The sequence below is a fragment of the Phocoena sinus genome, chromosome 10, assembly GCF_008692025.1.
Source record: "Phocoena sinus isolate mPhoSin1 chromosome 10, mPhoSin1.pri, whole genome shotgun sequence".
Taxonomy (NCBI): domain Eukaryota; kingdom Metazoa; phylum Chordata; class Mammalia; order Artiodactyla; family Phocoenidae; genus Phocoena; species Phocoena sinus.
This window is the reverse complement of record NC_045772.1, coordinates 91,965,144-91,982,111: the sequence shown is the minus strand read 5'-3', so window position 1 is coordinate 91,982,111 and position 16,968 is coordinate 91,965,144. Positions and strand designations below refer to the sequence as shown.

Genomic DNA, 16,968 nt, shown 5'->3' with positions numbered 1-16,968 from the left:
CATGTAAGTGGGTTCATAAAAAGTAGAGAGACTCAGTTATGATACTTTATACAAGATTTAATCATTCTTCTAAGTAGTTTTTAAACAAGGCCAATCAATATATTCAGTATTTTTTAATAGAATTGTTCTTAAAATATTCTCATAGATTATTAACTTAAAACCTGTAGTAAGGTCTTTCATAGGATTTTCTGCCCCCCCCCCCCCCAGAATTCTGAGGGTATTGGATCAAGATACTATTTAAATTACTATTTATACAAAATATATCTTAAATTGAGGGTTAAAGGTAGATTAAGAAGAAAGTATTTTTCTTATATGACCATTAAAAAGAAAATGTTAACCACAATTAAATCATTTCATTTAGTCCTAAATAATTCTTATCCTCCTGATCTAGAGTTAAGTAATCTACTTACACAAAGTTGTCTGCCCTGAACTATAACAGAATTATGGAAATCATGACTCATTCTCTTGATACAGTTATGACAGAGGTCCATCCGTGAAGGTAATTTTGTACCAGGATGCCTGTATCCATGAATCTCATCCATGTAATAGTAATAGTTGAGATGATTTGGTACAATCCTTTACTAAGGATTTTTTAAAATTTTTATTTGGAAGACACTTTTTGTCCCCCTCAGGTACAGTGGCAGCAAGGATCATGACTCATTTTTGTTTCTTGATTTTCATCTTTCCAGGCTGGCCTGCTTGCTTTCTATATCTGGTATACCGCTTTCATCCTTAGAATTTTATTCACCATTGTGGGGATTTCTCTCACCCCTCTTCTGTGTAGGACCTTTGTTTTCCATGTGCTATGTCTTTTTATTGACTTATTCTGTCATTAGGGGGAGTGGACCACATTCTCTAGTAGCTTTTTGAGAAAGAATATATAGGAGATATGTTCTTTGAAACTTACGTGTGTCTGAAAATTGTCATTTTATATTTTTAATGCTTGATTGATAGTTTGGCTAGGTATACAAAGCTAGGTTGGAAATCATTTTTCTTTAGAATTTTAAAGGCACTGCTCCATTAGCTTTTTGCTTCTGTTACTAGTGAGAAATCTGAAGCCGTGCTTATTTTTGATTTTTTCCCTCAATGGAAGCATGTAGAATCTGTTGTTAGTTTCCAGGTGTTCTGAAATTTCACTTTAATTCCTTCATATGGATCTATTTATTATTGTTTGCTGGAATTCATCAGGCCCTTTCAATTTAGCAGCTGTTGCCTTTCAGTCCTGGAATTTTTCTTAAATGATTTCATTGGTGATATTTTCTGCCATTCTATCATTCCAATGTGAATTTTTGGATGGATACTCAAATTTTCTTCTCTCTCTTGTTTACAGCTTTGTCGTTTTGCTCAGGTAGTTTTTTTTTTTTTTTTTTTTCGCGGTACGCGGGCCTCTCCCGTTGCGGAGCACAGGCTCGGGACGTGCAGGCTCAGCGGCCATGGCTCATGGGCCTAGCCACTCTGCAGCATGTGGGATCTTCCCAGACCGGGGCACGAACCCGTGTCCCCTGCATCGGCAGGCAGACTCTCAACCACTGCGCCACCAGGGAAGCCCTCAGGTAGATTTCTTATCATCAGGTCCATTTATTGAGTTTTTCATTTTTTTCTATCATATTCCTAATTTCTGTTTTGTAATCCTTGCCTGTAGTATTCTATTCTTGACAAATGAATGCAGCATCTTTTGATATATATAGATTTTAATTTATTTTTGAAGTTTTCTCCCTGTGTAGTCTGTTGCTTTGTGTTTTTTTTTTTATTTCTGTCTTCCATCTTAGACTCTTAGACTTTACTTAGTTGCCTTTCTCTTCCTTGCCTGACTGTATATAATATGTTGTGGAAGAGTAAAAAGTTGATTAGCATATCTAAATTTGTCAGTTTTGGACTTCATTATAGAGGCTGATCTGGGTGGGCTGTTTTTGGAGAGCTCCCAAGACCTTAAGGCCTTGTGTCTTGTGCTTGTTAACTACCCTCAGAGAGTAGTCTTACATTTTCATACATAGTAAGGATCGGATTGCTAGCATTCTGGGAGATTAATGGAGGAAGAGGATTGGATTCTCTTCAGTGAGCACTCAGTCCGTCTTTTTGGTATGCTACTCTCATTTTTAACTGTGGATATTGTTTTCAGACCTCTGCTAGGATTGGGGAGAGCAGGCATTCAGTGGAATGTGATGAGGGACATTTAGGGTATCTTACTGCTTCACAAACAGCTTTCACTGGTATTCTCTTTTTTAGTCATACAATCCTACTATTTGCTCCCTTCACCCCAATTTCCAAAGTGCTTAGTTCTTCTAGTTTCTATGTCTTTTGAAGTTTCTGCCATGTAAATCAAACTGGTTCTTAATTTATCCCCAATGCAGCTTAGAATATAGTGTTTTGGGAACTGCTGACTTAGTTACCAGTGGTTCTGCTTATTTTCCAGCTCTGCAAATCATGTAGCTATTGTCCCTTTTACTTTTCTCTTTGTTCTTGAGGATTTATGCCTTCAAAAAATACCTCCACTGTAGTTTTAGTGGGATTTGAGGGAGTGAAGTTAGGTGTTTTCAGTTTATCATCTTAGTAACCTTCTAATGTTCCTTTTCTCTTTATATACATATATATATATAAAATGTTGATAATAACTTGTGTAATTAAAGTGTATTAACTAATGAAAAGTATATTTACTTTCTACTTAATACACTGAAACCATTTATTTAGGTTCCATGGAATTTTCAATATTCTGCATGTGCAAAGTTTTTTTTCTCTTTTTAAAAAAAAATAAATTTATTTATTTATTTTTGGTTGCATTGGGTCTTTGTTGCTGAGCGCATGCTTTCTCAAGTTGCTCCAAGTGGGGGCTACTCTTTGTTGTGTGCGGGCTTCTCACTGTGGTGGTTTCTCTCCTTGCGGAGCGCGGGCTCTAGGGCACGTGGACTTCAGCAGTTGTGGCTTGTGGGCTCTAGAGCATAGGCTCAGTAGTTGTGGTGCCTGGCCTTAGTTGCTCTGTGGCATGTGGGATCTTCCCGGACCAGGGCTCGAACCCATGTTCCCTGCATTGGCAGGTGGGTTCTTAACCACTGTGCCACCAGGGAAGCCCCAGAGTTTTCTAATAGTGTGATATATGATATATAAAAAGTGTAGTAGTTGACTAAACTTAATTCTCCTATAGTTCTTTTTCATTACTACTTGTGTGACCCCTGGCAAATGATTACATTCTCTGGTATTGAAAAATTTGAGATTATAGCACTATTATTTTACATGGTCATTGTAAGAGTGAAATGAAAAAATTATATGAAAACGGCTAGTTTTATTTAGGAAGAGGTAAAACATTGAGTAATCATGGAGATGTTTACCTTACATTAGAAATGCCTTCCAAATGTGTTTGCTTTCACAAATAAGCAATGATTGGGTTTACTGACTAACCCTTCCAAAAACAAATTTCTTTTAATCTATGACATTATATAATCAAGCTGTACTCTTTCTTAGTAATGTTAAAAACTTTTTAAAGTAAATAATATATTTCTATAATTTTTATAGACATTTTCCAGACTTTATTCTAACACATATTAGCTCCTATGTAGTGCCTCTAAAAACACTTTAAAAACTGAAAAGTGCCCTGCAAAGGTATTTTTTTCCACCTTGGGTTTTGAAGTACAGAGCTGTTTAGGTCAAGACTAAAAACTTAGCTGACTTCTTCTTCTTGCTAGAAAGTAAGAGTTGAGATCCTAAAAATGAAGGTTCCTAAGGATGTAGAATTTTCGGAGATTTTTGTGGTAGAAATGCAAACACAGGGAATTACTTTCAACTCACCATCTATTGAGCAAATAAATACTATTTCACACTATGAAAGTGAGTGGAAAGTGAATTAAGTTGTTTCTGTCCTTTAAGAACTCATATATAAAGATATAAATAATGAAATATGCTAAGCATAATGATGGTATATATAAAAGACCTTGAGAGAGCAATTACACCTGGTTTGTGGGTTGGGCATAATAAGGGGAAAGGAGAGCAAGGAAGAGATTGTCAGTGATAAGATAATTTAGGTTGAATCATGAGTAGGGTTTATTGGGTGAACCGGGATAGTCTCTTTGGGATAAAGAGTGAATGAAACATTGGCAGTGACACCACTTACCTGACTAACAGCCTAACCGTTATTCTTTCCTAAGTTGTTTCCGTGATGCACAGAAACAGAACCAGTGTGGGAAGGGACAGACAAAGCTCCAGTAGGCTTGGGCTGAGTGTAGTCTAGGATGTATTTTAGCTATTAGCACTTTCGTGAAGTTATTTAATTTCTGAGCATGTTTCCTCGATCACAAATTGGAGATAAAACCTATCTTGTAGGGTTAATGTGAGAATTAGTTTAAACAATGTGTATAAAAACTTATATGAAGGCTTGATTTATATTAATGGACTTCCCTACTCCTTTGTCTTCTAAAGCCCCTTGCATGAAATAGGCAATCATTATATTGATTTGACTTACGTGCCTTGGGATAATAGAGAGGATATAGTAAATTAGTAGTAAAATGATTGTAGTGGCTGAAGGAGGATTGGTATAAGGAGGGAACTTAGATTGTCTCTTATTTTGAAGTCTAAATTGAGTGAAAAGGTAGATCTCATAGCCAATAGCCAACATCTTAGCTTGCCCGGGAAAGCTTAGACTGAGAAAAAAGTATTTAGTATTTACATTGGAAGGTGTCTGGCGAGACGGGGGAGGCTGAGGAAGGTGTGGGGAGCACCACACGTTTGAAGGTATATTACATAATTTAAACCTTTGTGGAACAGGCTTCCGAAAGAATCTGCTTTTTGAATATCAGCTGCTCTTCATCAGGCAGCTCTAAATGTTTTGGTTGGTTGTCTCTCCGTTAACCTTAGCCACATTCTAGTGCTCCAGTAATGTCTATCCTGTTCGAATCTTTCCCAGTTTACCTCTTGCTTTTAACAAATAGATTCGAGCCACCCTCAGAGAATCCATTATATTTTTGAAGAATTAATGTGGCTTAGATCAACTATAAACTTTTTTTCCCCTCATACAGTACTTAAAGCAGTTTACGTTATCTGGTTTACCTCAGGGAGAATAAATAAAGACTTTTTAAAAGCTGAGTATTTTTTTAAACTTTTATTATGGAAAAATTTCAAATATATACAGAAATAGAATGAAATAATGAGTTCCATGTGCCCATCACTCAGCTTGAACAATCATCAGTTTATGGGGCCATCTCCTTTTTGCTATACCCCTGCCACCCCCTTACACCCTAACGTGTTTTAATAAAGACCTACATCTAGTGGTGGAAAGAGACAAAATAGCACAAGGCAGCTAAATTTTAGGATGGTGAACCAAGTAAGACAAAAGGAAAAGATGGATTTCCTAGCTGATGTGAGCTATCAAGCAAACAGGTTCTTTCTGTGCTTTTATCCTTCTCTTGATGGTTGGTTACTGTTAAAACAAATTTGTCTTCTTAATACACCCACTTTCATACTGAATTTTACCCTTTTGTTCTTCCTATTTGTTTTTTCTCCCGGGGGTGTCTACATTCTTTATTTTATTTGCTTTTCACCCATGTCAGAATGTTGGGAGGTCTGAGCCACGGCATGAAATTTAATTTGCCCTGGGACCAACCACTCACCTGGAGATGTCTTTGTGACCATCTGGACTACAGAAGAGAAGAAATTGTTTTTTATCTTTATGGCAGATTACTCAAAATAAGCTTTGTTGCCACTGTAGCTCTAATGTCTCTAGTCTTCCCCAGCAGTTATTTAAAATTATTGTCAAGATTCAATAATTTGATTGCAAGCTTTAACCATTCGGCTAGATTTGAGCACTTTGGGGCTTAGATTCTGTGGGAAAAACCTTTAATTAGCCTTCTATAAATAGAAATTGATTATCAGGATTTAAACAACTTAACTTTCTAGAAATTATAAAAATTGGCACTCTTTTCATGTAAAAAGTACTATAAAAGAGTAAAAAAAAAAAAAAAAAAAGGACCTTGAGCATAGTTTGACTTTTTTTTTTTCTGGACTGAAATGGAGGCTTTCTTTCAAGCAAATTCCCTGATGTTTGCTGTGTGTGATTTGGCTCTATCTCTGTAACTGCTAATATGTGGCATGGACTTCAAGCTGTCTGGGATCAGGATGTGCCCAAACTCTGTATTGCAAGTCGGGATTCACAGGCATTATGTTACAAAACTGGCTTGCTGCCTTCTCTGTTTGCTGTGTTGTGAGTAGCTGCATTGTTTGTTGCAGTATATGCATTAGCTGTTGTCAGTGTTCAGTTTCCTGCAGGCTGACAAAGTGGGAGGGGCTTTGTTTGATACATAGCTGAGTTTCCACTGTGTGAGTTCTTGAGTGCACACTGGAGCCATCTTAATTACACTTTAGTGCAACTGAGACAGTGCAGTTGTCTCAAAATGGCTGCTAACCTAGTCTTTGTAGCTGCTTAGGCAGCTACTATGCCACTGAGGAGATTTGTCACATGCATCAGGACCTGAGGTAAGAACCACATTACTCTTTATCTCTGAACATTTTAATTAAAAAACATTTGAATTTTACTAAGTTTATATAGGAAGGCGAACTAAGAGCTTGCTTGCTGAGAAGTTGAAATGTTTGCTGATAGAACATTGAAGCCTCTGTTACGGAAACAGTACATAGGATGGTGAGGTCAAAGGTTAAATTCCTGTAATTTCTCACCGTCTTATGTTCTGACATTGCCAGAACAATTGATCACCACAGTAGTGCTTTTCTGGCCCTGATTAACTTAATGTTCCTTTTATGTTGGATATTTTAGTTTGCTTGATATTTATTTGTAGAAATTAAAAACAATATATTATCTCAGTAGATTTTTTTAAAAAGAAGCCATAAGTAAGCCGTGTTTTGCATGAAGATTGTGATTTTTCTGTGTGTGTGTGTGTGTGTGTGTGTGTGTGTGTGTTTTGGAGGTATTGTTTGGTAGCTTTTTGGGAAGAATGTTAATTCTCTGGATGTAAATCACAGTTACAAAAATAAACAAATTTTTAACATTGTTAGATTTTTTTTTTTTTTTTTTTTTTTACTGGGTTTCAGTTCTTTCTCATTATGCTGCCTCCTCCCAGCCATCCAATTCTTTCACATTTTTGATGGGGCTAACTTTTCATCCTAACTATTTTTTGCTTAAATTGGCATTCAGATTCAGATTTTGAATTTAGAAATAATTCACATCTTCTAGGTCTGGATACCCTTTTTCTTTGTATCTAATGTATGCTTATACAACAGGGCTGAAGTAAATCTCGGTTTTTTGGTTAAGTGATATGAACTGTTGATGTCCACCTTATCTTAGTTAAAATCTGTGATATATTTAAAAGTAATGACTCAATAATTTTGTAAATTTAGTTTCAAAATTTTCAAAAAGCTTTCTTAACATTGTTCTGAAGTATCAATAGAAAAGTTTATTGAGATATTGTAAGTCCATAGTGACCCAGAAAGTAGGAGAATAAAATTTTTATTCACGTATTATTTCAGATAGCAGAACAGTTAGTTATAATTAAAGCACTGATGTTTGAATCGCAGTACTTAATAAAATTTTTTCTAAATAGTATTGTGCATTCCTCTAGCTTTGTCAATAGAGTATTATGAATATATCCCTGACTAATATGACATAGAACAGTAAGTTTTGATCTTTCTAAATACAGAAACTTTTAAAAGACAGCAACTTTTTGCCCCTTAAATTCTTATGAAGGACCCCAGAATATTAAAGGGATATATGTATGGTATTTTATTATTGTGTAATTATTTTATAATGTAAAATTATAACATTTACTTATTAATTTTCTTAATAAAATGAGAACAATTAGGCTGTTACGATGAAAATAAAGGTTTGAAACCAGATCATGTATGACAATTATGATCTTATTATTAGTGTCAGGATCTAGGTCACTTAATTGTAGACATCCAGGCGCTAAGGGACTATGGAATTCAGTTTGAGAAGTATTCTAGAACATATATTCTTCATGTTCTTTTTTGACTTACAAATTTTCATGAAGGTAGTATATAAGTTCTATATTTACATGATTTAACAGTTTAAAATTGCTGCCTTGCCCCAAAATTGTGTTTTTACTTGTTCTTATTTTAAAATTCTTTTAGCAACATTATTGTTTTTCCTAAGTTAATCAGTATTTATTTGTTCGGTGGCCTAAAATGTTTTTGGAATAATTAGCTCAGTTTTATCAACAGCTGTAGTATGCTTATTTTACTTCCATTAACTTATTACTTTGTGACATTGTTAGGACTATTTTATGTGATATAATGGATTCTCGTAATCTGAACATTTCTTCATGTAAATGTATATAGGAGCTTGCTCCTGAAAGGGAAAAAGAATAACAAATCCAATATGCGTGACAAATCCAATATATGTGAGAGGTTCTATCCATCGTGCATTTCACTTCAGTAAGGTTGTGCCCTAGAGTGAGTATGACATAGGAAAGTGAATGTGCTGTGACTCTAATCACTCTTATTTTTTTTTGCCTCTCGTAGTATGAACAGCTCACTGGATTTCAAAAATTGCATACCATGTAAACCAGCTACTTGGTTTGATATTCTTTATTGCTGTAGAGAAACCGGCCAGGTTGAAATTATTGATCAATTTATGTTAACCTTCAGAGTAGGACCTCAGGGAAATTTTAATGATCCATTCTTCTTGCCTTCTATTGTGGACTGTAATATTTACATCCACCCTCCCCTCCACAAGATGAATCCACTGATTATTACTTATACATGGGGAAACACCAACACTCTGTGGTTACTCAGGATGTTATTGCTAATTCTTTCAGTGCCATGTTGCATTTTTGCAACTATAAACATAAACTAGACCTCACTGGGATTATTACTTTTGGGGTTGGTGACAGTTTTCAAATTTTCTATGCTGAATTCCAGGTTAGCTATTATGCTGAATAATTGAGGGCATAATAAATCTGGGTGCTGGGTAATTGAGGTGTTATTATTTTGTCACTTCTTGTCCTCCCCATTTGTTTACCCTTTTTCACAAGCCATTTCACTAGCATAAACCTTTAAGAGAAATGTTGAGGTAGTGAAAAGAACACTGACCAAGAGTTCAAATCAAAATTTGAATTCTGTTTTTGCTACCCTTTTCTTATATTGGCCAACTCATTCCATTTTCTGACTCTCATTTCCTTATGTACAAAATGGAGGAGAAAAATCCTATCTATTTGGCAAGGATATGTTGATGATTAGTTTATATAATGTTTCTGAATAGTACCAGGAAATACTCTACAAATATCTGGCATGCTAATTTTCCAGTAGTATTTGAATGCTCTTCAGTTTCTTTGCTTCTCAGATGTCATATACTTTATCAAATGTGATTGGATCAGGGAATGTGGTATGTTTAGAAAGAATGGGAAATTTCTCATAGAACTCATGCTCAGAAGCAAGAAGTAGCAAGAAGCAGAACTCATGCTTAGAAGCAAGAAGTAATTACCAAGCATCCACTTGGTAATTGATATATTCATGTTTGCACTCCTGGGTTCTACTCTGTTAAATAAATTAGCCATCCTTTGCTGTATGTGGGTAGTGGCAGATGTGTTTATTAAGTAAAGCCAATATAGAATGTTGTCATTACAGAATCAGAGTAGGAGAAATGTTTCAGTTCTAGTCTGGCTGAGTAGTCCAAATATGCAGTGAGAAAATAGCTTCTCTAAAGGGATGATGTGAATTCAGGGCCTAGAGTTTTATATGTTTCAGTACAAATGAGAATCTTTACAGTATAGTTCTCTTTCACTGGCCACAAACTGGCAGCCAGCAGACTTCTTTGGTCCTTTAACCACTGCCGTATTTCTCTAGTTAACATTTAAAGTTGTCAGATTTTACACAAAAATCTGCATGTCTCATCTTTCAGAAAATAGAATATTGGGCAGTGCTAGAAATGTATTTTTGCTTGAGAAAAATAACCTACAGTTGAGTAGCTACTGTCTCCTCCAGATAGGGCCTACTCCACACAGCTGGTCCTCTTCATTGATTCTGGGCCCCTGAGAGCTGTTCCTTTTCAATCCCTATTCTACTTACTTGACAGATTGTTGGCAACCTTTAATATCTAAAATACAGCTTCTCATCCAGAAGAAAGTAAACATAAGTAAAATCTAACCTCCTTCACTTGGTAGGAGAGATAGCATATATAAAGTCAGCTTACTCTTTAGAGGGTATGGCACATTGCTAATGTTTTTCTTGTCCTGATTTTTGTATTAGAGTACCATTGGTGGCTGATTGAAGGAGATCCAGTGACATCAGGAAAAACTGACAATTGGTTGAAAGTGAGGCGATTAAAAAAATACAAACTAGAAACATACAAGTTCCTTGAGGTCTTTTAATGTGATAATAAATTCTCATTTCTTTACATGTTATCACTATTAAAGACATCACTGTTTGTTGACTCGATGTTCTTAGTGATGATATTGAATAAAAAAATGTTAAATTATATTCAAGATGTGCAGTTTCCTGAACAGGTAAATGAAATGAGCTTTATAAAAGATTTTTGCCTAAATTGATTGAGCTAAGAAATTTTAGCACTTAAAATGAGTAAGTTCCTAGAAGAAAGTGTTCTTAACTGCACTAGACTAGATAATTTCAGAGGCTGTTATTTTTGTTAAAATTGCACTTCTGTTTACAAAACATTGACCATCTCAACTATGTGAAGACTACCTTCATGATCTGTGAAACGTTGGCGGTATATAATAATGATCTGATTTAAATTTGAATTCCACATTTTCCAGAGTAAAAGCCAGCTTCTTAGCATTCATGTAATACCATGACATAGGTAACTCTAGGGAAGTGCTAAAAGAAATTTACTCATTTTTGGAAAATGGCTTTCAAATTAGAAAGCTTTAGTGAAAATTGAAAAACCGGTTAACATGCATAGGAAACACTGATGGGCTCCCCTGTTTCCCACTTCTTACACTCCCAAAAGAGAAAGTGATTTGGGAGAAAGCTTAAAGTTTATTCAAAGAAGGGATTTTTAATAAATTGCTCAGGTTAGAACTTTCACTAAGTGTTCTCATTAGTAATTTGTAACAGTCTGTTATTGGACATGAATGTGTGAATATGGAGATGATGAAAATAGTGCTTATTGACTCAACGAATCTTTGAGTTTAATGAAGGAGGGAGTTTTCTTTGAGTTTAATGAAGGGGGGAGTTTAACACCAGAGAAAAGAGTTGCTTCTGCATCTTCCTGAGGGCTTCTACTTTCCCTGCTGAAGTAAACCAGGCACTGCTGCCCAGTGGGGTCATCTGACTGGTGTTTCTTTTGCTGACATACAAGTATCATCGCATGCAATGTGGCAAGTATTAGTATAGAGGTGATAGTTCTGGTGCTGCTAGTGAGTAGTTGTATAGTTTGGATAAATTAGTTAAGCTCTTACTGCCATTCTGTGACCATTAAACAAGGGAGGTGGTTAGACTACAGGGAAGAACACGAACTTTGGAGTCAAGGTGAATTCATGTCCTTCCACTCACTAGTTAGAAGTTTATATGAAAAGCGTATAATAGTGCCCAAAGTATAATGGCTATTTACAGTAAGTGCTCAATAGGTCTTATGCATTATTTTTTATGGGATGAGGCTAGTTGCTTATTTTCAGAACTTTAGCTTTCTTATCTTTAAAATGGGAATAAAGTACCATACAGAGTTGATACTGGGATTTAAATGGGCATAACAAAGTACCTAGTGTATGTGTGATACAAATTAAGTGTGAGTAAGATTGGTTATTTTTCCTCACAAGGTTTCCTCCAGCACAGATTTTTTTTTTCTCTGTTTCTTTTTTCAATCATTATGAAATTGGGGGGGGGAAATCTGAGGTACTGGATACTTTAGAAAAGGATCTTTAGGGAGAGGGGATTGTTAGGGACCTGGCTGATAATACAGTAAAAATGCCCGAGAGCAAGGTGTTTAAATCTCAAATTGAAGACTTTAAAGAACCTAAAGGGGACAAAACAAGCATTCTTATTTGTGCTAGGGCAGCATGATAGAGTGAGAACAAAAATGGACTGTGAATTGATCAATTGATTCAACAAATTTAACAAATATTTATTATGCCCCTGTTATTTGCCAGACACTGTTTTGATTGCAGGCATACAATATCCCTTGCCCTCAAGGAGTTTACATTGGGGCAGGGAAAAAAGGAAGAGAGAAGTAAATATGAGATGCTTATGCTGAGAGATTGAGAATGCCGGGGGTAGGATGGGATAAGTAGTGCCTAGGTGAGCCCTACTCAGAATGTGTTCTGTGGATCAGTTCAAGGTCAGTTCTCATCAGTTCATCTGTTCCTGGTTCTCCATTAGATAACTGAAATTAAGAGTGTCTAGAAAAAGAAAAAGTGTCTAGAAATTTCACATCAGTCTAATAAAATAATTTTATATCAGATCAAATAAGAAAAAGGCTTAATTTATATGCCTTTTTTCCCCAAATAATTCATTTTCATTGTATTTTACAAGAATATTGGTATGTAATGGATTGGAAATAAAACATTGGGTCTTTACCATTGTTAGTTTGAGAAACGCTCAGCTAGATTGGTAACTTCCATTGTTGGCACTTAAGCAGGCTGTAGAGAATTTGAGCTTCTTATGATTAATTCATTGTGAGGGGATTGTTTAACTTATTTGACTTTCAAAAACAGTATCTAAATACTTGTTATTAACAGATGGACTAAAGGATTTTAGGTCCTTTGATTTTAAAGTACTTTTATTCAAATAGTTGGGTGTATAAAGTAGAAAGAGAGAAGGAGGAAGCAAAATTAAAAATGGAAGGAATACAATACTTAGATGATTTCCAACTCTGAGATTTTATGATCAATTGTTGTTTTGGTATAAGACCTTTCCTCCCACAAAGTGTTGCTTATACAGGGTCTACTATGTGAAGTTACACCATCTTATTATGCATTTGTCCCTGTACCTTCATCTGCCACTGGTGGGGGCACAGATCCTAAGAAGAGAGTATAGTTGTTTGAGGAAATCTACTACTGCTTATCAAAGATAATGTGGGTAACATTTAAGATTATCCACATATTAGAAGTCCACCAATTCCTGTTGATATGTAACTTTATCATTCCCCTATCTAGGGCCTTATTATCCTTATTGTGTAATAGGGATAATTTAAGACCTATGTTTTAAGACAGCTGAAAATAAGATTAAAAAATAAGGAACATATTTTGGATAACCCCAGTTAGCGTATTAAATACTTTTCATTTTATTACCATTTTAGATGTGGCACTAAACTAGTCTCGCATTTATTATTTGAAAATGAAATTTAATATATTTAAACTCAATAAAGTAGTGGAAAAATAGAAGTGGAGGTATAGAACTATTTATTAGTAGGTCATAAAGTAACTATAAAAAAATTTTAAACAGAGGACTTTCATAGATAATGATTCAACTCTTGCCCAGTCAGATCTGGCCAATTAAAACAATACACAAATGATTTAGGTTCAAAAAAGAATATACCACACAAAATATGTTCTTGTGTAGACATTTGTAATATAACATGCCTGAGTTTTGATATTCAGTGCATGCTTTAGTAGTATTAACTAGTGGTAAATATGTTGAATTATTTAAACATCACAACAGTGATACCTGAAGATGTATTGTCCTGTTATATTTGGTGAAACATAAAGCAATTTGGTTCTAAGAACACATCTATTTAATGATCATTTACTATTTTAGTGATTAGTTAAATTTGAAAGGCAGCTGTAGAGTAGAATGAGGACAGCTTTTAGCTAATATGAATTATAGTTTATATTTTTAATGATTGTTAAAAATAGCGGTCATTGGATTTATGTAATTATAGTGGCCCATGCCACAAATAAACTAAGGCTTTTGAATATCTCTGGGGGTTAAAAATATTTTTGGTGGGGTGGAGGTGGGATTTCAGTTATATAAGAACTACAAGTTGATTTTTTCTTATTACCTGGATTTTAATCATATTAATAAATAGATAACTAGATATATTCTAGAACCAGTCAGTGCCTGTTGGGGAACGAATGGGGGAGGGTTTACTCAGCAGTATTCTTCTTTAGTTTGGTCATGAAATGAGGACTGCTTTATGTAAATTGTTCTTTCTGGCGCCAGCTAGCTGTAACTGCAGTCTGGCTGTACTAGGGCAGCAAATAATATGTGTCATGGATTTTCTGTTTGGAATGTATAAGAATGCAGCCTTTTGGACTGAAAGAGCAGAGTTGATGCATTAGAATAGGAATACTGAGACCTGAACAATTGCCAGTGAATATGTGGAATAGTAAGAAGCTATAAGCCTTTTAAGTTTCTATTCTGCTTTTACAGATTCATGCCTATTGATACTATTGGGTAATATGTGGGAGGTACCTAACTGCACACAGTTGCTGCAAACCTAATAGTTGGCAGCATAGAAAGCCATACAAAAGAATTCTGATTCTAGGCATCTTCACTTGCAACAGTCCTTTGGAAGGTGTATGTTGAGTGTTCTGTGAGCTTCATTGACACGCTGTCTGATGTCTTCTGGCTTTTGTGGCTGATGGGATGTTTGCTGCACAAACTACATAACAGATGTGAACCACTGTTTGAAAGGAATTTTAATATGTAGCCAATCTACTGTATTCCTATTATTATTATTATTTTTAATGAATATGTACCAAAAGAGGAATTCAGGCTCAAAAAGGCTGATCTAGAAATCTGCATTAGCTTTTAATGCTTATACAGATGAACTGAGTAGCAGTGGTTAACAGAAGAGGAAATCTTTTTCACAGTATCAAGCTGCCCACAGGTAAGAGATTCAGGTCCTTTTTCTGTGATAACCCTTCTGCCTCTCCTCCCTCCTCAGGCCTTACATCTGTCTCTCACCTTTGGGAAGTTTTTCTTTGTTTTAGTTTTAGTAATACCAGGATTACTAGATTGTTTAATGTTAATTTTCAGGAGATTCTGAATGTCATATTTGGATTTGATTTTTAAAAAACTATTATTTTCACCTTCTCTAATTTTCCTCGGGTTCGAATTGAAATTAACAGTGGGTGTCATATGTGAACATTACTCATGCATACAATATATTCACATTACATAGAAATCAGTTTTAGGTCTCTCATCATTATAGTCCTGTTACTGTGTTCTCCGTTGTAGTGACACCAACTGGTACATACGGAGCGATGACATTTTGTAACCTTACTAAACTATAAAGTTTTAGTTTAAATGTACCCCTTTGACTTCATCAAAATCAGAATGCTTATGTTTTTACAAGGGGCTCATTGACATACATTAGATAATGTATATATATATATATATATATATATATATATATATATATATATATAACATGGTCAAGTTTTCTCTACCACCCTCATTGTTTCCATTTCCACATATTTAAATGTATCACCATTTTACAAAGTGAATTTAAGAATTTAAAACTAACATGAGTGTGTTAATTAGAAATTCCATTGAATCTAATATTTTATTTCTTAAGGTAGGTGAAAGGTACATAGGCATTTGTTATATTCTTTTTTTTGTATGTCTGAAAAATTGCATACAAAAAAATCTCATTGAAATAAAAAACTATATAAAATAAAGAATATATAATCGTTACTGTAAAGATATGAAGATTTATGTTTATAAAGAAATGCATACTGATATCAGTATGGCCAATGATAAAATATATTACTGATTGATCTAATAATAATTTTAGGGGGATGAGAGTGGGGAGGTGAGGAAGTTGGATGAAATGAAGGATGGTAGTTTAGAGGCTACCACTCTAGTGGTAGTTTAGAGGCTACCACTCTAGTGGTAGTTTAGAGAAGCTAGTTTAGAGAAGTGGAGGAAATGAATTAGATTAGGCAGTTCTCTGCCTTTGCCTTCTCTGGGAGTTAAATAGCAGGTTCTTTCTGCAAACTGAAAGTGTTAGTTTTAGGTGGGACTTCAGTTCTCTAGATTCTGAAAGGTAGCTCGTCATTTGTTACTACTGTGTAGTTGAGTACTTAAAAAAATCTAGAGGCCAGCTGTGATAGAAGGCACACTCATGTTTCAGGGGCATGAACTATTTCCTGTCGCCCTTTGACAATATTGCTTGGGATTTTTAAAATGATTGTTTTAATGTATGTTCTGTTGAAGTATAAAAGTGTATGTTTATGGGTGTATTTCCTCTAAGTAAACAAATTTACTAGGATTGGAGAAATGCTGATAGTAGAAATATAGCAATTTCGATTAATGTGCTTGAGGTTGGATGGAAGAATGAGGTTGGATGTGTTCTCCTGGTGTGGACAGCATGGTTGGGAAATACTTTCAGACTTTTCTTGAGCCATTGTTTAGGAGTATATTGGGCTGGGAAGATGGTGGAAATAGACTGACTGGTTTATATATATAGGTAAAGAGGCAAGGAGTTGTTAGACCAAAAAACAGAGGAATTTATTGATTGGTATTAGAGTTGGGGGTCATGGAAGAGAAAGATGATGGAAAGTAAGACAGAGGAGTATTCTGTCTATAGAGAAATAAACCTAAAAGGAAGCAGGTAAGACAAAAAAATAAAGGCCATGAGCATAAAGATGTGTAATCTTTGAGACTGCTGAGGTTGGGTGTGCGTGATCCAAAAATCTGGGGGATAAAATTTGAATTTTTAGTTTTTGTGTTCCTCTTAGGCAACAAAATTTATTTAGCAAGCAGGGTAGACTTATGAAATCTTCAAAGTGAAATGGGCCTAAGTGATCTAGTAGTTCTAACATCACACTTTGCATGGGAGTCTACTGTTTGGTATTTCTGACAGGTAATTATCTAGTTTCTGCGTCAACCTTTCTAATGACAGAAGAGAGAGGCTCTGATTTCTTAAGGCAGTTCCTTCTTTTGCTGGATATCTGAAAAAAAATTAACATTTGCAGATTTTGAGACAAAATTGGCCTTTCATTGTTTTGTTCCTGCCCTCTACCTTGTGTCTGTCTCTTTCTCTGTGTATCTATCTTTTTTACATGACAGATCTGCACTATTTAAAGAAAGTCATTAAAATTCCCTTGTGTTTTCTAG

At 35.1% G+C, this 16,968-nt stretch overlaps 1 protein-coding gene across 2 annotated transcripts in view; it reads left to right on the top strand.

Moving 5' to 3' along the window:
• ATF7IP (activating transcription factor 7 interacting protein) overlaps positions 1-16,968 on the top strand; it is a 129,703-nt gene that overhangs the window by 11,883 nt on the left and 100,852 nt on the right. The window contains exon 1 of one of the 2 annotated variants that reach the window (XM_032644188.1): positions 6,134-6,456. The exons of the other annotated variant lie outside the window; for it this stretch is intronic. Within the exon in view, the coding sequence (XP_032500079.1) occupies positions 6,440-6,456 (17 nt within the window). The 5' untranslated portion in view covers positions 6,134-6,439. Of the gene's footprint in view, positions 1-6,133; positions 6,457-16,968 lie in introns of those variants that run through there. 2 annotated transcript variants of the gene reach the window in all.